The sequence below is a fragment of the Adiantum capillus-veneris genome, chromosome 25 (assembly GCF_014529385.1).
Source record: "Adiantum capillus-veneris isolate H3 chromosome 25, ASM1452938v2, whole genome shotgun sequence".
Classification (NCBI taxonomy): Eukaryota; Viridiplantae; Streptophyta; class Polypodiopsida; order Polypodiales; family Pteridaceae; genus Adiantum; species Adiantum capillus-veneris.
This window is the reverse complement of record NC_140955.1, coordinates 63647541-63674549: the sequence shown is the minus strand read 5'-3', so window position 1 is coordinate 63674549 and position 27009 is coordinate 63647541. Positions and strand designations below refer to the sequence as shown.

Sequence of the window (27009 nt, the reverse complement as noted above, 5' to 3'; positions counted from 1 at the left end):
TCCACTAATGAAACAAGAAGCCTTATTGTGGAAAAAGAAGCTCTTGCAGGCATTGGAATTAATTGAAAAGGGAGACTACATGGATGTGCTAGTTACAGCAAATCAATTACGTCCTCATCCTAGAGAGTCAACCCCCATGGAGAAATAAGTGGTTTGAGAGAAGACCCTAGGTTGAGACCACATATAGGAATGCCTCTCAACAATTTAGGATCAACCCAATCGATTTTCCAATCCCTAGACGGCAATCCTAGGAGAGCTATTACACATGGATAAACAACTACAAACTGATAAAATTGTACATGGTCCATACCATGAAATCTATCATTGCTCAAATGAGGTATGTACATGCTAGTAAAGATAGCAAAAATGATTATCACATGCATACAGGCTGTAACGAAATATGGCTAAATATCATGGATTGTAGCGGAATTAAAGTAACAGCATTTCCTTAAGAGGATTCTTAATGAACATAAGGAGAGTACTTGATTGAAGGTAGCAAAATAAACATCATACCTAGTTAGCTTGGCATGAACAATACTTGCAAAAGAGAGAGGAGAATTAGAAAAATTGACAATAGTTGAGGACCGGATTTACTTGCAGCCGTGAATGCTCAACTTGGTGGCCAACTCCATTGATATGAAGTTGTGAGTAGACCTAGGGTCAAACAAAATGAAGGAATCATGATCCCTTACCTTTCCCCAAGCATATGAGAGAGATGATCCTTTGCAATGAGCATCCTCTTTTGGAGCTTCGATGGTGGAAGCCCTAGGAGTCTCATTGCGAGCATTTTTCTTGGGGCAAGAACGATAGCCATGTCCTTGCTTGCCACACTTAAAACACTTATGGTCCTTGCGAAGCTCTTCATGAGAGAGTTTGTTTTTACCTTTGTAAAATTCCTTCTCCTTGGACCTATTGTTGTTGTAGTTGTTGTTATAGGAAGTAAAAATGTCTTTGTTTTCCATGGGTTTGACATTCCGTCTAGCCTCTTGTTGGAAATTGATGCGAGAAGCAACCATGGTGTGGTGGATTACTTCGGTGGTAGAACTAGGCCATTGGGAATTGACATACTCGGCCATTTCTTCAGGTAATCCCGCACAAAATTGTTGCTTTTGCTCGACAAAGTCTATCTTTTGGAAAACAGTAGCCTTGAGATGTAAATCCCAAAACTTGTCCACATATTTGTGAATAGACTCATGTGAGAGAAGCTTCAAACTGTGCCATTTGGTAAGTACTTTGTACTTTGCATTGCTTGCCAAGGAATTGCTTCATGATGGAAACTCGTAGAGTTTTCCATGCCTTTGGGGCTTCACCGTTGCCACGAAGGCTAGCCCACCATTGAGGAGCCAATTTTTGGAAGTGCATAGCTACATGGCGTAGCTTGGAGGACTCCATAAAGCCTTCATCTCAGAAGGCTGCATCAAATTGTGGGATGAAGTCCAATACTTTGTCGGTGGTACCAAAGGTGCCATCATAGGTGAGAAAAGAGATACTCTTTCCTCCCTCTTTGAACTTCTTGAACTTTTGTGATCTTCGCTAGGCAGGGTATGATTTGCGATGTCCTCCCCTCTTGTATTCTCTAGGAGAATAGCCATAGATTTCATTGAGAGAGGAGGAAGTGAAGAAGAAGGAGAAGAGGTGACCTCTTTCTTGACCTTTTCTTCCTTTGTTTCCTCTCTTCCCTTTTGGAGTGACAAGGAGAAGGACTGTGTGTTGACCGTTTTCTCATGGGAGGAGTTGGCGATTGTCTAGACCACCGTCTCGGTGGAGCCACATCTTCAGAGGAACTTAGGGATTTATTACTTTCTTGTTCTTTGGATTCCTCTTCTCGTCGTATGGGAGAGAGTCTTCTTTTGGGGGTCTCATCAAGAGGCCTCCTAAGCTCTCTCTCTCTTTACTTGGAGAGGATAGGAATCTCATAAGCACAAAGTTGTTGAGTAACTTCGGCTTGCAAAGTAGGATTGCCCATAGCTTGATGCAAGCTAGTAACAAGATAATTGATAAACATGGGGGCATCATCATTAGCACCTTCATGTGCAAAATCAAAGTTTTCAATGTTCATTCTACTCTCGGTTATTGTCAGCCATGCTAGTTATACTTATGTGATTACCTAGTGTATTCTTTGGCAACTCAAAACCTTAGTTTCTACTCCTCTTAGCCTTTGAAACTAAGCACTTAAGTATCTACATCCACGGCTCAAATTGGTTAATTATAGAGAGGAGTGGGGTGGGTCTAACATAGCATAATTGCCGAGAGATATCTCCTTTTGGACTTCTTATGGCTCAATAATGGTAAAGCCGTAGGCAAGTTAAAAAAGACCCCATTATTAAGACCAAAGCTCCCAAGGTGTGCACCATATCCCACATAATGGGTTCAACAAAACCGATAATAGATCCCAGTCCCACTTACCCTAATATAATTAATAAAATCAACCATTAGTAGGCTACTTAAGGACCTCTCTTCTTAAGCAAGAAAAGAGAAACCAAATGCTCTGGTACCAATGTAATGGAAATGGCCTATGAACTTTGAGAATAGTGGAACTAAGAGAATTAGAGTGAGCATTTTTGTGACATTACTTTGAGAACATAGAGGGTGAACTCAATTGATGGTAGCAACATGAACATAGTACTTAATTAACTTGGCATGAACAATACTTTTGCAAGAGAAAGAGAGAGTGTTATAGAACATGACAATAGTTGAGGACCGGATTTACTTGGAGCCGGTCCCCCTTCCAAAAGGCGTTTGTATTATAGATTCTTCCATCAAGAGAGACTTGTTACAATACAATCTTTGTGCTCCTTGTGACCTTGGTGATGCTATGAAGGTGGAAAGCTTCATGCATCATGAGCATAACATAAACTTTGCAAAAAGCATTAACTATCCCAAGGCCTCAAATACCTTCGAAGGTGGAGAGAGCTAGCAAGGAAATGAGGGTAGGGAAGAGGCAGAAGAATCAATGATAGGAGAAAGAAACAGAGGGAATTTCCTAGAACTTGGAAATTGAAGCCCGCAGTAGGAATATTCTCATGGGGATTTCCCTTGCACTACCTGCAGACATTCAAGGAGGCTTTCATCATAGGGTTCTTTGAGATGGACTCCACCATCTTCAATCCCCTAACCAAAGATCTACTGTAATGGAATTTGCCTATTCAATTTGAGAATAGCGGAATTTAATGAGAGTACTTTCAAGAAATGATTTTGTGAGCATAGCGGGTAGACATAATTGAAGATAGCAACATAATCATAGCAATTAGTTAACTTGGCATAGACAATACTTTTGCAAGAGAGAGAGTTTAGAGAACATGACAACAATTGAGGACCGGATTTATGTGGAGCCGGTCCCCCCTCCAATAGGCATTTGTATTATGATTTCTCCCATAAAGAGAGACTTGTTACAATACAGTCTTTGTGTTCCTTGTGACCTAGGTGATGCCATGAAGATGGAAGGCTTCATACACCACAAACATAACATAAACTTGAAGAAAGCTTTAACTATCCCAAGCCTCAGTCCCAAGACCTCAAACACCTTCGAAGGTGGAGAGAGCTAGCAGGGAATGAGGGTAGGGAAGAGGAAGAAGAAACATTTCGTAGGAGAAAGAATTAGTTCCTCACTTATCATACTCTTGTTGCTAGCATACATAATAGCATAGTAATGAAGAAGAAGGAGATGGCAAGCCTAAGCATTGAAGCATGGCTCTTGGTTGGATTTGCACTCCATAGCCAAGAGTGTTGGTGTAGGCTCTCAACCTCTACTTGCTTGGAGAGGGAGCTCTTGCACTTTGCATATCACACAATGAGAGTGCTTGTGAGTGAGTGTGGGTGAGTATACCCCCTAGGCACCCCCCTAGCTTGCTTGGGTCGACCCCCCCTTGTAGCTCATGCCTGAAGCTCATTGGACCCCTCCAGGCCTAGCCAATCACAAGCAGGAGCCATTACAAGCAACATGGGTAGCCTTGGGACAAGTGTCCCCCTTTCCCCTTTGAGAGAGAGGACTTGATAAATGCTAAAACAATTAGATAATTCATGTAATTTATCATTGGACCCCTTTGAAGCCTAGCCAATAGGCTTCAAGCAACACATGAAGGTAACATGGGTAGGGGCCTGACATGTGTCCTTGCTGCCTCTTCAAGATGGGCTTCCCTTGTGTGTGTGAGTGGGTGTTCTCTCTCTAGGCCCTAGGAAAAGGGCTCGCCCCCCCTCTTGTAGGAATGCTTTTGACTTTTAGGTGATCAAGCACCTTACTCACCAAGCATGACAAAGCACTTGAACTAGGGGGGGTTCCCACAAGCATCTCAGGCAAGCTTCTCAAGGCACCTCAAGTACTTTAATCATGCAGCAAGTCAAGCACCTCAAGCATGGAGCCAGTCAAGCACCTCAAGCATCTTAATCAAGCACCTCAAGCATGAAAAACACCTCAAGCATGACAAGCACCTCAAGCAGGACAAGCACCTCGAGCTTGGGCCGGGTTCCCACCTCAAGCTCAGCCCTAGCTTACTTAAGGTCAAAAGGACTTTTACACACATTTATTGGAGGTCTTCAATGAAGCTAACCCTAAGGTCTTATGCTCCATTGGTTAGCCTTGCTCTTTGATAGACCATCTCCCTTTTGGGCCCCTTTACATTGGCCCCGTGTTGAGATAGATCTAAAAGCACATACCTATATCTTAACACTTGTTCCCGTTTATTCTCCCACATTAAGTAATCAATTTAATATGAGAAAATCATTTGGGTTAGTTAGATATTAGATTTTATGACATCTACCGACAAGGCACATAGCCTACCGGAGTGCATTTCTCAACAATCCTTTCAAAGGTCTATCAGTCCAAGCCGACATAGTCACTCGAGCTACCAAGTTCATTCGGATCACAAAGAAATTGGAGAAATGGCAGTTCGACTAGTGAAGAGCAACAAACATGGCTTGCACGAGGACGTGCAACGGATAGGAAAGGGGGAATGTTTGACAAAAGTAGTTGATGGGCACCCTCCTAGCAATCCACACCTTGGCCTAGCCTAAAATTTTGTTGTAAGCCATATCATTTTTCTGAAAAATCCTTGTAAAAGCTGTATTCTTTTATCATGATCCTAGAAGCCTTTGAAGCCGGCCATTGGCTATATGAAAAGCCCTAGGTTAAAAGCTCAAAACCTTAGTTTAAACACACCTTGTAACATCATCCAAATGCCTATTATAAGTCCTCCTAAAGTTTCGTTGCAATCCGAGCTCATTTTGTCGACAAAATGGTATGATGACCTAGAACGGTGAGATAGGACATATGCTAATTTCCCTGATTAGAGAGTGATAGTTTGCTAGTTGTGCTGATAGCTTAGTTCACTAGGTTCGCTTCTGAGATTGACACCTTCAAATTGTCTCCATACCTCATTTGAGTCACTTCCCTAAGTATTGACATTATATTAGTGCCAGATAGCTATGATAGGGACGTCCGATTGTGGCTACTCGCTAACAATATGCGGTGTCTCAACAAATCTAGTTAGTTTGCAAGATCATTGCTTGTATATCCAAAGAATCCCCAATTGATGAGACATACTTCACATTTATTCAAAACAATGGTGAAGTTCTTTGTAATGTTTTTGCATCCCAATGGAGGCTTATGCTCATGTAATGTATCCATTTTGGTCTTGTACATCCCTATTTTGCTTCTCGTCTACACTTGCTTCCATGTTCTTGAAGTTAATTTTTGAATCTGCATTTGGCATGCATGTGGTGTGCTCTAGGATGTCATTTGGTATTCATTCCAAATCTATCCCTAGTTCACCCTGAGTTCATCAATGTGAGTCAAAAACCCATGTATGCATGCTCTTAGAAACCATTTGCAAGTTTTATCCCTAGTTCACCCTCAGTTTACCTCTAGCTCACCCTTATTTCACCCCTAGTTCTTCAATGTGAGCCAAAAACACATGTATGTATGCTCTTAAGAATCATTTGCAGGTTTTTCTCCTAGTTCATCTCTTGTTCACCATTGTGAGCCAAAAATCCATGTTATATGCATGCTCTTAGGAATCATTTGCAAGTTTTGCTCCTAGTTCACCTCTTGTTCACCCCTAGTTCACCACCAATAGCCAAAAACCCACGTATGCATACTCTTGAGACTCATTGGTAGGTTTTTCTCCTAGTTTACCCTTAGTTCACTCTTAGTTCACCACTTTGAGTCACAGACCCATGTATGAATGCTCTCGGGAAACATTTGCAGGTTTTTCCCTAGTGCATCCTTACTTCACCCCTAGTTCACCCTTGTGAGCCAGAATCCCATGCTCTTGGGAATCATTTGTAGGTTTTGTGCCTAGTTTACCCTTAGTTCCCTCCAATTTCACTTTTAGTTCACCATTGGTTCACTCCAAGTTCACGCTTAGTTCACCCTTGTGAACCAAAACCCCATGCTCTCGGGAATCATTTGTAGGTTTTGTCCCTAGTTCACCCTTAGTTCACTTTAAGTTCACCCCTAGTTCACCCCAGCTTTAGGCCTAGTTTAGACTCAATTCAACCATAGTTTACCTATAGTTTATACCAATGCCTAGTTTCCATTTGAGGGATTTCACCCTTACACGACATCCAAACCTTACTTATCCCGTTAATAGCCTTCAAACCTTAATCATCCCATTAATAGCCTTCTTGCCAAGGCACACTCCATACATGGGCCACTCCTTTTATTGCTCTTTGCCTGTGGTTTGTACTATCATTCTTTCATTTTGGACTATAATTTCCTAGCAATGCAATTTCAAACTCATTCTCTCATTGCCTTGTATTTTCCTTGCATTGCATTATTTGCAATTGTTACCTCTTACTACAAACTAAGACCAGAAAGTGATAATTATATTAGAGGGATGGCAAGATGGAATGCATTACATAAAGAGCCAAAATATTATATCATGTAGCATTGTAATTTTTTGGAATAATTTTGACCTTAGGACACTTTTGAATTGGAATTGGTCTTCACACATCATCAAACTATTCATATCCAAAGGAGAGCATAATGAGACATATTGGAGGAAGCAAGATGGACTATATTGCATAAAGAACAAAAAAATTACATCAAAGCCTTATCATGTAGCATAAGAGGCACTAGCATATGATGCACTATGCTCACATAAGGTCTCAAGATTTATATTACAAAAAAATTCACATAGCATCAAATGACTTCCATCAAATGAGATAAAAAGATATGCTAGGCCCATATCTAATCTATAGTCTCCAAGGTGCATCATCCTTGCACACCATCAAGTCCTAGAGTCTTTTTGATCCAAGCAATAAGCTCCTTTTTTAGCCTTTTAATGGCTTGGTGCTTGAACCCGGTCTTTGTCAGCCATACATCAAACATAAGGAGTTAGTGAGCTATGTAAATCACTAAGGTAAGAGCATTGCATGAAGTCAAGTGATCAATCTTGCAACAAAAATCACATACCCATCTCTTTGACTATTTTCCAAGGGCCCCAACAAGAAGATACTTCATGTATACCTTGAGATAAAACCCACAATCATGTGCATTTGGTTGACGAGGAACCTAAAAACATTCATCATTTTGTCAATCGTGCAAATAAAAACCCTATAAATTGACCTTATTAACATGCAACCAAACACACATGATAGCACTTAAGTCATTGACACACCTCATTCATTTCGAGCGGTGATAGTGCTTTCCTCGACTTTACCATGAGCTCTTTCAAACCCTCATTCAAACAATTGTGAGAAAGAATCTCAAAACTAGGAAACTTGTTACTTCCAGCTCTCACCAAGAAATCCCCTATATTCCTTACCACAAACATACCTAAAAACACTAGCAAGATAGGTTGTGGCATCGAAGTCCGGCAATGAATTGAGATACATGATAACATGTGCCTCCCGAGGAAATTTGTCAAGCTTTTTGAACTGATTGTTGAAGAGGACCCAATGGTTCCCTAAAGGTGACATAGAAACTCAACAAAGTAAGTATAACAACAAAGGCACATTACTTTTAAATACCAAAAACAATGAATAGAGCATACCTGTTACTATTGGGAGAAAAATGAACCAATAATGTTGAGACATATCTAAACCTTGCACATAATTCTTAATAGCCCCAACATCCTCATGATGACGTGCATTGTATTGAAAACTTACATCACAAAGACACGTGCTTAAGAGCATTCAAGTGAGCTTTAGATTACACTTACATCATAAACAAGCTCATCGTTTTGGTGGAAGCTTTTGCGTGGGAGATAGCTTGAAGCATTTTCATATCCACCTCCATAGCTTTATTAGATCATTGATATCTAAAGTGAATTGGCAATCCACTTTCAAAGCTATATGCCAAAGCAAAGAATACGTCGATTTATGATAGAGAGGATAATAGTATTCACCGTGCTCGTATGGCCTCACTGTCATATCTACTACTTGCTTCCAAGTTAATTCCCTTGTTGCTTACACGAAGAAAGTGGGATGGATCCTTTGCAAAGGGGAGAGTCACTAATTGTTTGGATTTGGTTCGAGGAGCCGATGGTCAAGCTAATCTAATGTGTTTAAACAAGGTAGCCCCACATCTTCCATTGCTTGTGATTGTCAGTATGTTCAAAGAGCACGATGTGACGATCGAGCATGAAGAGCAAAGGGCACAAGGGTGGGGGTGCAATCATGCTCCAATGGCAAAATCTAGAGCTCGAACCTTTTTATTTAAGGTTGGAGGGGGAAAGAAGACCTTATTAAGGTATTAACGATGAGAAAAGAGCATCAAGAGTTACAACTTGAAATGGTGCTCCACATAAGGCATTAAGGATGAGAAAGAGAAATGGTGCTCCAATGGAGCCGAGGTTTCTTGACCAATGGAGCCGAGGTTTCTTGACCAATGTGGGCATTGAGATTAAAGGGAGGAAATTAAATTGAAGTCGAGAATAAAGTAAAGTAGACATAACATTAAGGTGCGAATGGAGCTATTGGTCTGCTGCATAATGTGCCACAGACAAGCAGGAGGAAGGAGGCAAGAACGAGGAGGCTAGGGGCAACGTGAACACGTGAGGGTGAACTAGGGTTGTGTGTGCCAATGATGGCTTGCGTGGAGCCTTGAATGCTCACGTGCCCCCTCACATTATTTCAACGCCGGCTCTAACAAAAAGCGTGAAGGCCCTTTCCAACTTGGCAAGGCACACATCACCCTCCACCTCAACGCTCCCAATCCGTCGCCATTAGACGACCCAATTGGCTCCTTCCTTTGCTTCCCTCCATCCCCCTTGCCACCCCGCCGTGCAAGATAGTGATAACGCCTGCCCTCCCCATCGCTCCCCATGGTCTCTGCATGGCTGTTGCTCTTTGTTTTGATTTCCAAGAGGGTATTTGGAGAGATACCGACGTATTTGCACGGGCAAGATTCTACCCCCGCCTGCTTGCGGAAGATAATGTCTTTACTCTCCATTCTTGCAAAATGGACAAAGTTAGCATACACCATCTTCTACCCTCGTGAGCCACCCTGCTTAACAACTTGCTTAAAACCCGAAAAATACCCCTAATTTTCTGGAAAATGATTGGTGGGGGTTCTACCCAGCCCGCGCGAATCTGTTCTAATTAACTTGCTGCCCCATATCGTTCATTTTCAACGTGCGCACCTTGCACTGCTGCTTCAGCCTAGTACACACTACCTTCTCCTGTTCTTGGTCCCTTTCCCTTCCCAAGGATATCTTTCTTCTTCTCCTCTCGCTTGTTCCCTTGCGTTCTTCCTCTCACGCGCACATAAAGGTACTCCCATAGTGCAGTCGAAATGGAAGAGCGATTTCCTGCTGGGCTTCGAGTGTTGGTGGTCGATGATGACCCAATTTGTCTTCTTATTGTTGAGCGGCTACTTCGTAGCTGTCTGTATCAAGGTATGCTCTCTCTCTTTCTCTCTGTCAGTGGTTGCTGTGTGCATTCCTTGTGTGTGTCTCGTTTCTTCTCATTCTGTGGTTGTTTCAGTAACGACTTGTGAGCAGGCGGTTATGGCGCTTGCCATGCTGCGAGAGAACAAAAGCAGGTTTGATGTAGTCCTGAGTGACGTGTACATGCCCCACATGGATGGATTCAAGCTTCTTGAGCTGGTTCGCTTGGAGATGGATGTCCCTGTTATCAGTGAGTTTTCACATCCTCCACAGTGATTGCAACTTCTTTGTGAGCGTGTGATCGTACATGATGTAGCTGTTAGGTCCATATGCATGTCATCAGTGCACATGTGTGCGCAACACCGCGTGCATGCACGTGCACGCATGCACATACACTCTCTCTCTCTCTCTCTCTCTCTCTCTCTCTCTCTCTTTCTGCAAAGAAAGAGGCTGATTTCTGTGACTTGAACATCCCTCAGAACGCCCCAAATGGTGCTGATTCTTAGGGCAAGTACATCACTGATTGCCATCGGTAGGATCTGACAACAAAACCCAATGTGGATAATTTCATAAGAAATTGAGACAATGAAAGAAACAGCAAAGAAAGAAGCTCATGAAATGAAAAGAGAAAACATGCTCTAAAAACACACACACACACACTCTCTCTCTCTCTCTCTCTCTCTTTTCATCACCCTTATGCACACACATGAGTGTAAACACACAGCCACACACTAAAACATACGCATACGGTTTTGGATATAGGGGCCTTATTGGTAGATGTTAGTCACTAGATTAATCTGGCTTGCTTTAGCTTTCAGTCTGTGAGCCAATTAATGCAGCAAAGTAGGTTTCTTATTCATAAGCTCACATAGGATGTCGGGTCCCAACCCTCCAGGGCCCCCTTGCTCTGTTGCCAAAGCAAGTACTTTCTTTATTCTTGCACAATGCTGATACAATGTCTAAATGCTGAGGTGTTGGTGCTAATGGGTACTGATGTTGTGGTACTTGATGACGACTATGTCAACGACGACGATGGAGACTATGATGACGATGACGATGGTGTCGTCGTCAAGTCCGGGACTTGCGATGATGATGATGATGTCAACGACAACGATGATGTCGACGACGACGACGTTAAGGTTGAAAAAATGCTAACGCTGAAAACTGAAATCTGTCGTGATGGATTGCTTTTCGACGAGAGTTTGCTGTCGGGAATGGAATTGGGGATGCGACGAGGCTAAAGGGATGGTACTGTTGCAAAAACGTTGATGGCTGAAATCTGCTCCAAAAACACTAGTGCTGTTGGGGTATTGTTGAGAGAGAGACCACCTGCCGGGTGCAACACTTGGTGTACCACCTTTTGCTGCCTCCTCTGCCTCTACACAAGATATCGGGTCCCAACCCTCAAGGGTCCCCTTGCTCTGTTGCCAGAGCAAGTACTTTCTTTATTCTTGCACAATGCTGATACAATGTCTAAATGCTGAGGTGCTGATGCTAATGGGTACTGATGCTGTGGTACTTGATGACGACTATGTCAGCGACGATGGAGACTGACGACGACGACGATGGTGTCGTCGTCAAGTCCGGGAACTGCGATGATGACGACGATGTCAACGACAACGATGATGTCAACGACGACGACGTTAAGGTTGAAAAAACGCTAAGGCTGAGAACTGAAATCTGTCGTGAGGGATGGCTTTTCGACGAGAGTCTGCTGTCGGGAATGGAATTGGGGATGCGACGAGGCTAAAGGGATGGTACTGTTGCAAAATATTGATGGCTGAAATCTGCTCCAAAAACACTAGTGCCTGGTGCAACACTTGGTGTACCACTTCTGCTGCCTCCTCTGCCCCTATTGAGTGCTCAATGGGTTTCTTTTCTAGTTTCTTAGCAATTTGTCCTTAGCCTCGCGAGAACCCGCTCCCACTCAGTTGTAGATCCTCGCTAGTTTCCCCGTCAAGACCTAGATCATCCTAGCGTTTTCAGATTTCAGAAAATCAGCCAACGTTTTGCAATTTCAGCCCTAGCTCGTCGAAGCGGTTGCATATCCAGGCCGCAGTGCCGCCCCAGTAGCAGATTGTAGCAGAGCATCCGGCGTTTTCAGTTTTCAGCCTTGATGGCGTCGTTGTCGACACCATCGTCATCGTCGTTGTCATCGTCATCGCAGATCCCTATCTTGACGACGACACCTTCGTCGCCATTGTAGCAGATCCCGGACTTGACAACGACATCATCGTCGCCATCGTCACAGTCTCCATTGACATCATCGTTGTCGTTGACATCATCGTCATCGACATAGACTCCATTAGCACCTCGTCATTGACATCATTGTCATTGACATAGAACCTCAGTACCCCTTCAGTACCTCAGTACCCAGCATCAGTTGAAACCGGCCCGTGGGGCGGTAGACGTTGGCTTTTACCCGAAATTCTTTACTTTAGACACACACATAGAGCACTTTGCAAAGAGAATCTGCGACGGGAATTAACACTTCAATACACACATGGCTCGGAAGCTAGAATGTCTCGAGCAGATGCCGACAACCTGTAGGCCCCAAAATTGGCACCCCTTTCGGTATTTCTTTATACTTTGAGAGGGTAAATTTACAAAGTACCCAGGTCCTGGGAATCCTTTGTCTATATCCAACTAGATACCACTTGATTTGGCAATTTCGGCAGCATAACAGCCCCAAAACTTGCGCAAAACCAATTCCCCTGTTGGAACTCACTTCCACTGGCATAAACCCTTTGATTCCTGCCCAAAAACAGTAAATTCAGCACGCTGTATTTACTGGTTTTTGCCCTGTTTTCAGCCCCAAACAGTCCCCTAATTGTCCTCTGCCAGTGGGGCACATTCCCAATGGTTCTGGCGTTCGTATGACTGAAAAACAGTCAATTTACAGCGCATACACAACACTGAATTTGCACCTGTACGGTGAGGTTATGACCCTCACCGGTGCCTGCTTTGGAGTAGTAGCTAGCTACCCCTGTTCCTGCTCAAGGAGGCTCTTGTCTCAGCACAAAAGCATGAACCCACACAGCTGTACATCAGTCAAATGAAGAGCCCTCTTGTGGGGCATCACATAACTGCACGTAGGGGAGAGAGAGAGCAGTGTGTAGCGTGCAAGGCATCACTCCTGGCACCACACTGTACATAGAATGGAAAGGAAGCACTCCATAGCTCTTAACCTGTGATAGGCTCTCAATGAAGCATCCCCCTAGCATAAATTGAGCGCCCTCTCTTCTGCCCTTGACCTGTAATGCATCTGTGAACAAATAGATGCAAAAAGGGGAAGATTTCCAAGGGCTCTTCTGCCCTTGACCTGTAATGCATCTGTGAACAAATAGATGCAAAAAGGGGAAGATTTCCATGGCTGCCAAAACCTGCGTATCACTGAAAACACAGCAAAACAGCCTTGCAAACATGCATCTGATGCCTTCCAATGCTGAAAATGAGTTCCTTAGTCTTAGGTGAAGTCATGGGAAGCTAAAAAATGGAGAGAAATGGCTGAAAATCACAGTTATCGGCCTCCAAAACTGCTCCAGAAAGTTGGTTACAGATTCTCTTCTCCCAAACTTGGTAAATTGACCAAAAAGTGCCACTTGGCACTCATACATGCAATTTCCCGGCATTGGGCTTCCTGCTTAAAAATCTCTCAACTGGTGCATCAGTTGACTTTGCAGCAGAGTAATAAAATGTTCCCCTGGTCATACCGAAGGTAATGACGCGAACACATTTCACGGCCCAAAATAGCAGTTCCCTAATTTTTAGGAGATGTTTCCGTTGGGCTCCCACTGGTCATCTGACCATCTATCCTCATTGGGACTGCATCCAAAAGTGCAATGTGGCCCAACTGTCGAATACTTTCTGTTGGTGATCCCACCTTGACTTTATGCCTTTATTGAGTTCACTTCCTAGTATCCACCAACTTGCTAAGTGTGATGGGGGGACCTACATGATCTTGCTCTGAGCTTAGACATCCTCTTTCTGTACAAATTCCAATGCCGACCACTATCCATCTGCGGGTGAAACTACCGTTCACATTGGCCATACAATGTCCGATCATTTGCAACTTCAAAAAGAGGGTCTCAAAAATTAAACAAAAATCATTGGAAAGAAACCAACAACTAAGGTTAGCAGTTGCCACGTCCTCGTGACATCAGTAGCATCAATACCCATTCGCATCAGCATCTCAGCATTTAGTCATTTTATCAGCATTGTGCAAGAATAAAGAAAGTACTTGCTCTGGCAACAGAGCAAGGGGGCCCTTGGAGGGGGTTTGAGTCTTGAGAACCATCTGGTGTCGTATTCTTCTCTCTCTCTCTCTCTCTCTCTCTCTCATTCTCAACACTTTCATTCACAGAAGCATTCACTTTGTTTGTGATCATTGCACTTGCACTCTCTCTCTCTAAGAACGGAAGGCTCTCCCTCCGTAAGTAAAAGGAACCCTTGAGCACAGTTTGGAGCACTCATGTTGAGCACTATCAACATTTACTTCCGCTGCACCTTACAGATTAGGTTTAAAAACCCTCTTTGGGCCACTCAACAAGAACTTCCAAGCTGGTAATAAATTCTTTTGCTTCTTTCCAAAAGGGTTTAGGCCCCTTTGTTGGGTCCTTCTCATTAGGCTATGCTACAACCTAATTCATGAGTTTGTGACATTCAAAGAAATGTAATGTAAGGTGCAGCTGAATGAATGTTGTATTTTCTCAAGATTAGTGATCTTTATTGCTCAAGGTTCCTTTTAGTTCTTAGGGAAAGAGAGAGCTTGAAGAGTGTTGTGGTCACGAACAAAGTGAGTGGATATTGTGCGTGTAAGTGAATGAGACTGAGAGAAGGAGAGAGAAGAGATACGACACCGAGAGGTTGTAAAACCCTCCTCCGAAGGCCCCACTCTCGTCGGCGAGAGTGGTCTACTTTGATTGCACAAAGGAGTACCATGCGAATGCAATGGACTGATGCAATGGGACTATGCCGATGACGACGATGGTGGTGACGATGACAACTTGATGGCTGAAATCTGGGATCTTCTAATCGCTGAATTTGGGGACTGTTTCGGTGGCTGAAAATGACGGTTTTGGCTTCTTGGCTGAAAAATGAGGTTTCTTAGGGCTGAAAACTGATGGTCTTTACGGGCTGAATCTGCTACACTTTAGGTGAATAATGCCGGTCTTAATTTGCTGCTGAAATCCAAAAACGCCAGGGGTTGAAATTGGTCCTTCTGTCGTCGGGGTTCTGCAAATGCAAAAACGCTAGGCTGATCTGCTGTGTCGTGATGACACCGGGGCTGATTTGCTGTGCACAAATCGCCAAGGCTGATCTGATGCAAAAACGCTAGGTCTTCTGTGGAGAAAACGCCAGAGTAGTTACGGGGGTTGGTCTTGTTGAGAAGCTGCCTGTTGAGCAAGGTGCTCCTGTTGCCTCTTCTCCAGAAAGTGTGAACTTTGGTTTGCTTATATATTAACTTAGCAAAATTGCCCTACCTACTTTTGTTGGAAAGTCACTTAAAAATAATAAGTGAAAATAACCAATAAATAGGAAAATAGGCTAAATGCATTGGAAAATTCCCCTAACTGATGCTAATGGATTCTGATGGGAATTCCGATGATCATGCTGTGTGCAACCGGAGGATATGCATCTATGCTAAGTGACTGGGCATGCACGGTCTACGAATAGACTCACAAAAGTGCTAGATCACTGCTAATCTAACTTGATCGGACTGATTGAACCCTGCTGTGGTGTAGCTTGTCCACGGACACATAGGGTTGGGATGTGTCACGTGACATTCCCTCCTTTTCAAAGTGAGGTACTGGTACCGAACTGGATGGCGTCGAGGGAGATCGTCAACAGCATCCGGAATCCTGGAAGGGACTCTTCGCCGGCCCACTCTGCTGTGTGGGTCAAGCAGTACTTGAACTTCATAAAGGTCTGCAACGCTTGCTTCTTTGGGCCGCGTCAAAAGCGACACAAAGTCTTCTGAATCTTCTTTCTTGAGTCAACTTCGTCTAGAGACCTGCTTCTTTCGTCTTCAAGAATCTCCATGGCTGAAAATTCCTGAAACCATCTCCAACACAAAACCATGAACATACCCATTCCATGTAAAGTGAAGGAAAAAAATCTTGTCTTCTCTAAAGACTGTGCATGCAACGTAGATGAACAAATAGACTGAGTGACAACCCGTTCATCAAACACATGCAAATAATGAGGTCGAATCTTTTCTGTTTGATCGAATTCAATCAACTGTGGCAAATCACAAATGGAAATGCCCATGCTTGGTGCTCATACAATCATGTGCTCTTTCGGAAACTGTGTCATGCCAAGGAAGAGACATGGAATGCGACTTCCTTACATACAAACTTAGCTTTGTACGAAAAATCCGCATACATTCGTGCTCATCTATGAGAGAAACGTGCTCAACATATAGTATGTCATGCCTAGTAAAAGGGATCACATAACGATGCTGACTAAAATACAGGAAACCTTCACGAATGAAACACTCGAACAATGGGTGCGTATCAATCATGTGAACACATAGTACTTCCTGTAAGGGCTATTTGGACCAAGGCTCGAGAGCCAAGATCGCTTTTTCCGGATCTATCGAATCTTCGTGTGGGGGATCTGTGGACCTTGACTCGAAAGCCAAGATCAATTCTTAGTGATTGATCGATTCTACAACAAGGTTAGCTTTGCTAGGAAAAGCATCAACTAACACATCATCATGGCGAACAATCACATAATCTTCAGGCAATTGATCATGCTTGTCTTTTTCATCCAAGTCATCATGCAAATCATTATCCTGCAAATCATCATGCTTCTCATAATCATGCAATTCCTGTGTCATGCTGTGGAGAAAAAGTGACTGAGAGAGTCTCTTTATCTCGAATCCTTTCAACCTTGTTCTGCATATTAGCAATGAGAGATGGAGAAGGAGAAGTATCCACTCCATGAAAGACAGTAGGAGAATCGCTTTTGGCATTGAGAGTTAAAGTGCTAGCCTCCCAATCAACGAGAGGGTTGATTTCACGAAACCATTTCATGCCTAAAATCATATCACATCCTGAGAGAGGAGAAACAACAAATCTTCTAGTGAAGGGAGTCTGTTGAATTGCAAACAACACATCAAGGCACTTCTTTGTGATGAGAGTGTCCATACCAGGACGAAAGCCAGAGACCTCGATAGGAGATCTCGGACTAACTTCAAGGCGGGCTCCCTTAACAAGAGAGGGGATGATCACATCATGCATACTACCTGGGTCAAACAATATGACAAAACGGTGCCCCGACGTACGACCATAACATTTAATGAGAGAATCATCAATGGGAGGGTCCTGAGAAACTTTGGGCATAATCGTGTTATCATTCATTGCATTGACAGATGTAGTGGGTGCTGAGGGTTCGTTAGATTTATTCGATTCAAGCTTAGGACATGTTCTTTTTATGTGACCCTTAATGTGACAATGAAAACAACGACCTTCTTTAGAATAAGTGCTTTGTTCTTCCGAAGTGATGTAACCTCCTACAATTCCTTGTGCTACCTTTTCATCTGCAGTAAGTTTAGGTTTAGCAATTGCGTTAGCCTTACCCTTAGATTCATTGGAAGAATTCTTTGATGAGATACTGTTGGTAGATTGGTTAGAAGAGTTATCATTCTTACCATTCTTACCGTTCTTACCGTTCTGAGGAGTCTGCGAGGTACTTGTGGAAGTCTTGTTCTCCTTAGGCTTTCCCTTGTTGTGCTTCATCTCTTGCGCGAGAGCAATCGCTATCGCCTTGTTGAAATTGATTGGATCGAATACCTCCACATCGTACTTGATATACTCGTCCAATCCAAAGAGAAAAGCCTCTTTGCGCTCATCATCCGACATGCGTAATTGGGTACCTAGCTGCAAAACACGACTAGAAAAAGACATAACCGGCATACCATTTTGCTTGGAAGCGCGCCAATCGTCCTTCAACTGTGCGAGGTACGGAGATGGCATAAACCGCGCCTTGAGCTTGTCTTGGAAATCAACCCAACTAAAAGAGAGGGGCGTGAAATCGTCGGCTGCCTCTAGGTGCGCGGCTAGCTGTGCCTCTTGCCATGCGTGGTACCAATTAATGGCATCACCGGCAAGGTACATAGCTGTTGTCAAAACTTTGCTATTGCTTGTTTTCTTAGTTGTCGCAAAATAAGCATTAAATTGATGCAACCAAGAATGAATAACAGTAGTATCCATCTTACCGTCATACTTACTGAAAATCAACTTTTCTGTGATTGGATGGTTGGAATCCGCGTTGTGGCTTGCGCCACTTGACGAACTCCCACGATCTTTGGGTGGTTCAGTCTTCGAGGCTAGGATGTGGGAAATAAATTCTTGATGACGAATCTCCCTTTGAGCCTTTCATTCATCGCGCTCGCGTTCGAAAGCAAGCCGATTTTCTTCTTGTTTTGCGGCAAGAGCAATGCGCTCACGTTCTTGAGCAAGGCGATTTTCATCGCGCTTCTGCTTTGCTTGCGAGTTGTGCCAATGCAACTTGATTTGTTTCTTGTTGTTGTGCCATTATGTCCAACATCGACTTGACCATCATCTCCATAGGAGTGAGTGCAACTGGTGGCGTAGATGATGAAGGGGGAGGGTCGAAAAAGTCTCCTGGTGGGGAAAAATCTTCGCCGCCTCTCTCATGCTCATCACCTGTATGCGAAGTATCCATTCCGCTTCGGGTGACGACCATGCACTATAATCTTGGGTTCTGAAGTTCGCGAGGAACTTGGGTTCTTGAGGGTCTTGAGGTTCTTGAGGTCCTTGATTCGTGAGAATCTAGGGTTCTTGAGGTTCTTGAGGGTCTTGGGTTCTTGGGTTCTTGGGGTTCTTGAGGTTTTCTTTCGCTTGCAAATCGTGTTGAGAAGGATCTTCTCTTCACCTGAGTTCTATCCTTTTCTGCGGGCGCACCCCTTGGCGGCCTTGCGCTCACACCAAGGTTGCTTTTTCCCACCTCACGTCGATTGGCCGGCCGCTAAGTGCACGGTCCGCTCTCAATGAGTGAAAAGAGACACAAGGGGAGGCTGGACAAGCCCTTCTTTCTTGGGATTCCTGTCACTCTTCAACAAAACACGATTAGGAATTGCCACGCCCAAGTAAACTTGGGTTCGTGCGATCGCAACAAGCAAAAAAAATTCTTGTGGTTCTTTCCTTGAGTAATGCAGAACACTTCCAAAGCTCTGATACCAATGTTAGGTGCAGCGGAATGAATGTTGTATTTTCTCAAGATTAGTGATCTTTATTGCTCAAGGTTCCTTTTAGTTCTTAGGGAAAGAGAGAGCTTTCCGTCTTGAAGAGTGCTACGGTCATGAACAAAGTGAGTGGATATTGTGCGTGCAAGTGAATGAGACTGAGAGAAGGACGATTGACAAGTTGTTTGGGACAAGCCTGGAGAGCACCATGAAAAGCACCATATGCATTCTTAAATGTGCACTTTTATGAACCTTAAGCAATACTCCTGACTAGCCCCAAAGGGGAACCTTTTGGCCTAAAAAACCACCAAAGACATACACCGCTAGATCCTCTTGACTGTACCCGGTCTTCATACATGCTCTGACACTGTGTCATACCTCTATAAACACTCATGGACTTGCTTTTCCTTGGCATGGACACTCTTTGGCTGCATCATCATTACCCAACTCGTTTGTTGAACAACCAAAAAAGCTATTTATTGAATGTAAAACTCCAAAAAATAAGTAAACCTCTTGAGCAAAAGAAAAAAGCAACCGCAACTGTATGTACAAAGTTTTATTGGTAAACCTTGTAGACTTCCTTCAAGCGGGTTTCCCAAACCCCTCAGTCACAACTTGATGAACGTCTGGCACTAACTCCTTGTGAAAGTACAGCTTGATACGCACTCCATTGACGCTATGCCTGAGATGCTTACCATTCATTTACAGTAGTTGATAGGTATCATTGGAAGAAGCCCTGTGTACCTTATATGGACCCGTTCAACACTTCTTAGACTTCTTTTGGAAGGTGAAGTCCTGTATCCAAGCCTCAATTGAACTTCACAACTCCCTTCTCTCGTTGCTTCACATAAAAGTCCGTCGTTGCTTCTCTATTCATTTGCAATGTTTCAAGGCAAGTAATCCTGTCTCGCAACACATCGTGCCGAGTCGTATTAACTTGCCATATACCTTAAATAAAGAATCAGGCAAACCGAGGTATAGCAGTTGTTCCACAACAATGGTTACGTATTGCTTATTAGAGCAGATGCACGAATTGCCTCTAAGTATGATGGACACAAGTCAACCAAGAGAAGGAAGAGACAGGGCTAGGTCTTTGCCTGGTTAGTGCTACAATTGCGGAGAAGAGGGACACTACGCTCTTGATTGCCCGCACCCACCTAGGGAAAGAAGAGGCATGCGTCCACTATTTGGAAGAGGTAGAGGAGAGGGTAGGGGCCGAGAATGACTTCTATATTGCTATGACGGTGGGTATTGTTGCTATTGGAGCTGTTTTGTCACAAAAAGTGGATAAGTGCTACATACAATCTATTTCGACAGCAAAGTGATAAGTCTTGGAGAGATGGCCTATATTGAGGCTGAGCAGTGGGTGATGACTCTTTTGTATTTGCATGCCAAAGTTCAAAGTGTACCTAATTGTTTGCAAGTTTTATGTGCTCACATCCATTGATTTGTTGCATGAAGCGGTGCTACATTTGAATCTAGGGAAGTGAATCATGAAGTGGGCATTGAAGTTGCAGGAGTTCGAGTTTGAATTCTAGATTGACCATACCAGTAGGTCTCACTTGGAGGATATTTTGGTTAACAAAAATGCATGTTTGTCGATGTATCCAAGGGTGGTTCGAGAAGAAGCAAGTGAGAAGCCTAGTATAGAAGAGACATTTGTAATGTGGTTCGATGGTGCGTATAAGAGAGTGGCGCTAAAAGCTGGAGGAGATGTAGTAATCCAAGATCCACAAGGTTTATGATTTTGAGAATGTTCACACAAACGAGGCATAGTATTTGGTTTTCTAGTGTGTAAGTACCATTAGAGACTTATTTGCAGGAGATAACATAGATTTAGTAAATATTATAAGGTTAATAGCAACATACAATGAGAAACAATGCAACAAGAGCCCAATCCAACACCAAATTTATTGAATCTTGCAAAACATTTGCAATGAAACGGTCAAAACCGACCTTGATCACCTGAAAACATTAGAAACCTAGGGAAAGTCTCCACATGAGCTATGGTTTCTAATGACAGCAACTTCAATTATAGATTCAGAGAACCCCAATTGCAATCCGATTGCGTACGCCATCCTTAGCATACACCTCGATTTGCGAACGCAAACCCCAAAAATCTATTTCTTTGATGAAACCGTTGCCTTTCAAGCATGAACTGCACGCATTGGCCATCATCAAAAACTTCCCCTTCTCCTTTGTTGATTCGTTGTCTTCCTCCACTTACTTTTCTCTTTACATCGTTTCCCTTGCACAAAAATCCAGAGAGAGAGAGAGAGAGAGAGAGAGAGAGAGAGAGAGAGAGAGAGAGAGAGAGAGAGCAAATGCTCAAGAAGAATAACCCCCCCCCCCCCCCCCCCCCCCCTTCCTCTGCTTGCCCTTCTTCCTTCCTCTTCTCCTGTTTCTTCCTTGAGCCTTAGAAAACAGTAGAGCAGGAAAACTTGAATAACTCTCAACTTGTGTGGAGTTGGCCTATGTGTGTGAGACGCACAAATATTCAAAACTGCCTTTTTTTTGCTCTCTAGTGGCCCGCTTTCACAGAAAATGAGTTTTGTAAAAAATTTACAGAATAGCACTTTTTGGTCTCCAAACTTGGGCTTGCATACTTGCTCTGACATTCTAGCATGCTGATAAGATGACCAAAACACTCAAGTACATCCAAATGCCGGTCTTTCACTCCATGCCCGCAAAACGGCACAACATCCATCCCCTCTTAACCTGCAAACATAGTAACAGGGAATAGGCGAAATGGCCCCTAACCGTATCCAAACGGCGTTCCAATCGGTTCAAGGCGTCGAAACGGTACTGGGAACGAATAAACGTTTCGGAACCGGAACATAACAGTGGAATGGGCGGCAAGATTCAACAAAAGTCATCCTCTCCTAGATAATCCAAACCCTCTCCCTCAAGCCTCAAGCTCTCAAGAGTAAAAAACAGCCCCCCCCATGGCATATTTTAGATTCACCATTCTGACCCCGTTCCTGTTTCGCCGTTCTGCCCTCCCCCCCCCCCTCCCCTTTTCTTTCGGAAATATTCCGGAGGCCCCCATTCCCGTTCCCCGTTCCCGTTTTGTGTACCTATGCCTGCAGATCATCCGGCATGTGCAAACTGGATTGGAATTTGCATATATAAATTGTAAACACACAAGCACTATCCCATTGTAAGCATGCTTCAATAAGCACCCTATCATGGCTGTACTGCATACATGCTGTCAGTAAACTCACAATCTTCAGCCTCATGAGTCCTCCAGGATCATACTTAAAGCTCAATACTTTATAGTCAACCAAGCATAGATACCCTTCACCCAATGAATCCCCTGCTTCAAACGACACGGAGATAACTTGCCATAACCTGTAAGCATCTTCATACTCACTTGTATCAAATGGCATAATAAGAAATTAGCCAAACACTGGAGCTTTATAAAACCCTTCCAACATATGTGGCTGCAAAAAACAATAATGTATGTGTATTTTGCAGACTTCACATAATGTAACACCATAGCACGGCCCGAATACCCCGAATACCATACAACCATATTGAATGTGCTTCCAATTTTTCTGAATCCACTAGGTTTGAACTTCATGTTGAGCGCATAGCAGTTGTAATCTTTGCAATCTATGAAAACTTATCCTGAGCCAAGAGGAAGCATCCAAACCATGTTGGTAATTGGCAACAAAGTCTGTCTTTTGGCATGCAGACGAGAGCAACTACTCCCTTTTGCTGGCAATCAAAAGATCCCTGACACAATCAACAATAGAGGAAGTACCATAAAGAACCCGTATTTGCATATCCTCCGAGGAAGTTAGTAAGCATTTGACATTATTTTTGTGAGAAATTTCCCACATACCGCGCTTGTTGCTCTGCTGCCCACCATCGCTGCAACGCACCCCTTCTCTCCTCCTCGCGTTGGCCCGCCCTACCCCCCTTTCGCCCGCGCATCCCTCCCCGCCTTGCCCATTCTTGCTCGTGCTGCCTGCACCCAACCCCCCGTCCGTTCTAACTGCCCTAACTCAACCTACGGCCCGATCCCCCCCCCCCCCCCCGGCCAGTGCTGCCTCTTCGTGCTGCCCACTCGCTACCTACCCCACCCGCGTTGCTTGCCTTGCTCGCTTCACCCTCCCCCCCCCCTATCGCTTTTCTTTCTCCCGCGTCAGTGGCTTCGGCCTCCCCTCTGTTGCTTGGAATCCTCCAAAGAAAGTGTCACGTGCACATGGCTCTGTGTGCCACGTGGACATGCTTCATCGACCTCTAGAGCCAGTTTTCCCCTTCTTCCTAGATAGGGATGTCTAGAATCCTAGGAGGATTCAAGGTTGTACCATACGTACTGTACGGGTCGTGACTGTACGTACTGTACGTCGTGCTGTATGGATAAATTTTTTAGGTACATAAAAATACGTACCTTTGTAAAAAAACAATAAATGAGAGGAAATTTAAGAAAATTTTATTTTCCTCGTTAGAGGATTAACCAATCTATATCATGCAAAGTACTTGGGGACACATTACTACACACATTATCCACTAGAGATTCACTTAACTTCAAAACAAGTACCAACCTTCAAGAAACAATATACATTGAAGACAAGAGAACTCAGAACAATGACAAACCTTCAAGCATGAAGCAATTGAACAAAAGGTAAGTTGCTGACAATAAACTCAGAACTGTAGAAACAATGCTTCAAATCGATATATAGAGTCCAGTAGCCTAAAAGGGCTTTAAATTTTTTTAATAAAAAAATCACCGTACTGTACGATCCATACGCGTACTGTACGGATCAATACGGACATACCGTACAGTATGGTTCCACACGTACGTATTGGTACAACCTTGGGAGGATTGATATCGACAATTTTGTGAGCCTCTGCATGTCCGGACGAATCCATTAGATTAGGTTTTCCAGTTTTGGAACCCTCTTGCATAAATGGTTTGTTTACGTGTTTTGACAGTTGTCATTACACTACGGTGGGCATCTGGCATGACGAGCATGTAGTTTTAGGTTAGAGGAATCCGATGCGCGAGTCCCTTGTCAATCAGATTCCCGGGGGCGGATGTGCGATAGTTTCACCCAAATCAATAAATCATTTTATGATTTATTTGTTGGAAAAGCTGGTGGACAGTTGCCCTACCTAGGCCTTAATAAATACTTAAGGCCCATTCCTCACCTATAAAGGGGGCAAGTGAGCTCTCAATTGAGTCAAGTTGGAGGAGGAGGTTGCAGAATCTCTAGCACTAGCTGAGCAGAGGAGCAGTCCAGCGTTTTTTGCTCAATTTCAGCCTAGCGTTTTTGCTAGCAGCAGATCAGACCTAGCAATCTCTCCTTGCAGCAGTTCAGCTCTAGCGTTGCAGTTCCCTTGCAGATCAAGCCAGTGTTTTTCAGTTTTCAGCCCAGCGACCAGCGGTTTTACTGATTTCAGCTGTGGCGTTTTTGCTAGCAGCAGATCAGCCCTAGTGATCTCTCCTTGCAGCAGTTCAGCCCTAGCGTTGCAGTTCCCTTGCAGATCAGGCCAGTGTTTTGCAGTTTTTAGTCCATCCTCGTTGCAGTGCGGGTGATATCTGCTAACGCTTCCCGTCACGGTTGTGGTCCGGTACTTTGGAAGCCCATTGAGCCCTCACCTCGGCCATTCCCTCGCCGTCATCGAATGCTCCATTGCCGTCCATCATCGGCATCGTCAAGATCTGCATTTTCAGCCCTTCATTCCTCTCACATCGGGAGTGCAAATCAGTCCCTTGGTCGCCATCCGCAATCCCACATTGAGAAGGATCCAAGGTGCATCAAATCAGCCCGGAGGTGCCTCTTTCTGAGGAGTGACCGTGGTGATTTGTTGTCATCGAGTCAGTAGAGTCTGCATTGAGGTATTGCATTGTGTATACATTCCATTTACGCAATCTAAAGCAAATACCACATCGGTAATGGTGTGGGGGGCCCTTGAGAGGGTTGGTTGGGACCCCATCGGGTGTCGCTCTCTCCTCTCTCTTTCTCTCTCCCTCTACTTACCTCTATTGCATTCTCTCATCCCCTTTCTTCAGGGAAAAGTAAAAAGAACCATCATTCAAGCACCAAGCATTCACTAACGCAAGGAAAGAAGTTGAAGGATTATGTGGAAGTGTAAAACTAGATCTTTCGCATTTCAATTCCACTGCACCTGACAGAAAGCGCTTGCAACAACAAAGGACGTGTCGTTGCCTTGCCCCCCAACAATAGCAGGCACAAATGGAGGCTCGTGCTTTGCCCTAGAGGAACTCCGATAAAGTCCTCTCGACCAACCCCGCCGAGCCCATCATCCGACTTGCTTTGTTGCCATCGAGCGAGAGAGCCTTGCAGAAGAGGTGGAGGCTCCTTCTCCGCATCAGGGGACTCCGATGAAGTCACCTCGATCGACCTCGCCACCATCCGACTTTCTTTGTCGCCATCGGAGCTAGCAAGCCTAAAAGAAGAGGTGCAACACCTTTAGGCCACCTCTGTTATCTGCAAGATTATTGGGAGTAGTCCCAGCAGAGGTGAGGTGCGCGACCTCCTTCAGGCCCGTCTCCTCGCAGAGGTAGGAAAGATCATCGACATTTAGCTTCTCAGGCGGGGGTACTACCAGATAGAGTTTGGACTTCCGAGATGACCGCCGAGGTCATTGCCATGACCCCTCTCGCCATCCGAGCGGTCAAGGTTCATTTCCAACAGTCGCGCCATGGGTTCGACCCAACCTGAGATGTTGCCGAGGAAGCAGATTTACCCATTTTGATGTGCTTCCCCAGTCTGAGGAGATAATACCTCCCACTTCTTTCCAAGATTGGTTCCGAGATCGGGACAATCTTGGAGACTCTGCGCACGGTAGCTTCAGTCGCTGCCAAGGTTGTAAGTATATCCACAGTACGCGTTCTGGTTCAAGAGACCCACACTCTCGAAGGTTGTCCTACCTACGGTGAGTGGCGGTTGGCTCCGCTAGAAGGTGGGGCTTCCGAACTAGTGCTTCATTTGCAGACAGATGGGCAATCTAGCAAAGGCGTGTCCTTGTAGGAGATCGCGATCCGCACCACAGGCTCAACCTCCCAAGGCTGGTCAATCACAATAGCTAGGTACCCAGGGGCCAAGACACACATGCTGGTACTTCCTCAGAGCTCAATGGATGGCTTGCAGCAAGTTCACGATCGCCGTCGACAGGATTAGGCTCGCCACACTACTCCCCTTGGTGGCTGACCTATGATAGTCCAACAACATTGGGTTCCTACAGGGAACCGTTTTGGCCCTTTACAGCAAGATACCCCTGAGGAGCCGCAGTCCACCTCAGCCTCACCGTCTCTCCCCCCCCCCCCCGCGCATATCGACTCCTTTGCTCCGTCCCCACCTCCCCCTTCCCCTTTCCCCCCCCCCTCCTCGTCCTCTCCCCATTGAGGCCTCAACTTCTTCTCCTGACCCTTCTTGCACTCCCCCTTCCCCTTTCCCCCCCCCTCCTCGTCCTCTCCCCATTGAGGCCTCAACTTCTTCTCCTGACCCTTCTTGCACTCCCCCTTAGGCTTAGGGGACTGGACATTCCTCTACAGCTCGACGTTCTCTTGGCAGTGCTTTCGTTACGAACTGTTTGGCTCGGGAGGGACAACCCTAGTTGAGGACACCATTGTTGGTGCAAGCCTCTCCTTTTGCATTAGTCCCTCGTAGGCTGACCAACTTTGACATTCGTCAATGGTGGGACGTCTTCGACTATGGCTTTGATCGATTCCTCGGCGACCCATCTCCTGACCTCAAGGCAACCTGCTTCAGAGTACACGTTCTCTTTCTGGCCGCGAGAGGCACTGAGGCTTTGGACACATAGTTTTGCTTCTCCTTCCCAATGTGTCGCAGAGATCACACAGAATGGACTCTGTATATAGTCCTAGATTGGCTCTAGGTCGAGGCTCTAGAGTTTTCGTACCACGCAGGGGACCTGGGAGTGACAAACTTGATTTAGACTTTTTGTGTCACGTGCGCACTTCACTTGGGCTAC

At 44.6% G+C, this 27009-nt stretch overlaps 1 protein-coding gene across 2 annotated transcripts in view; it reads left to right on the top strand.

The window, feature by feature from the left end:
• The first annotated feature begins 9572 nt into the window (after positions 1-9572).
• Positions 9573-27009, top strand: part of LOC147424997 (two-component response regulator ARR14-like) — a 49892-nt gene continuing 32455 nt past the window's right edge. The window contains exons 1-2 of one of the 2 annotated variants that reach the window (XM_086499549.1): positions 9573-9836; positions 9925-10077. In XM_086499549.1, coding sequence (XP_086355675.1) covers positions 9734-9836; positions 9925-10077 — 256 coding nt within the window. In that variant the 5' untranslated portion in view covers positions 9573-9733. The remainder of the gene's footprint in view (positions 9837-9924; positions 10078-27009) is intronic. The other variant, XM_086499550.1, reaches the window with a different exon arrangement.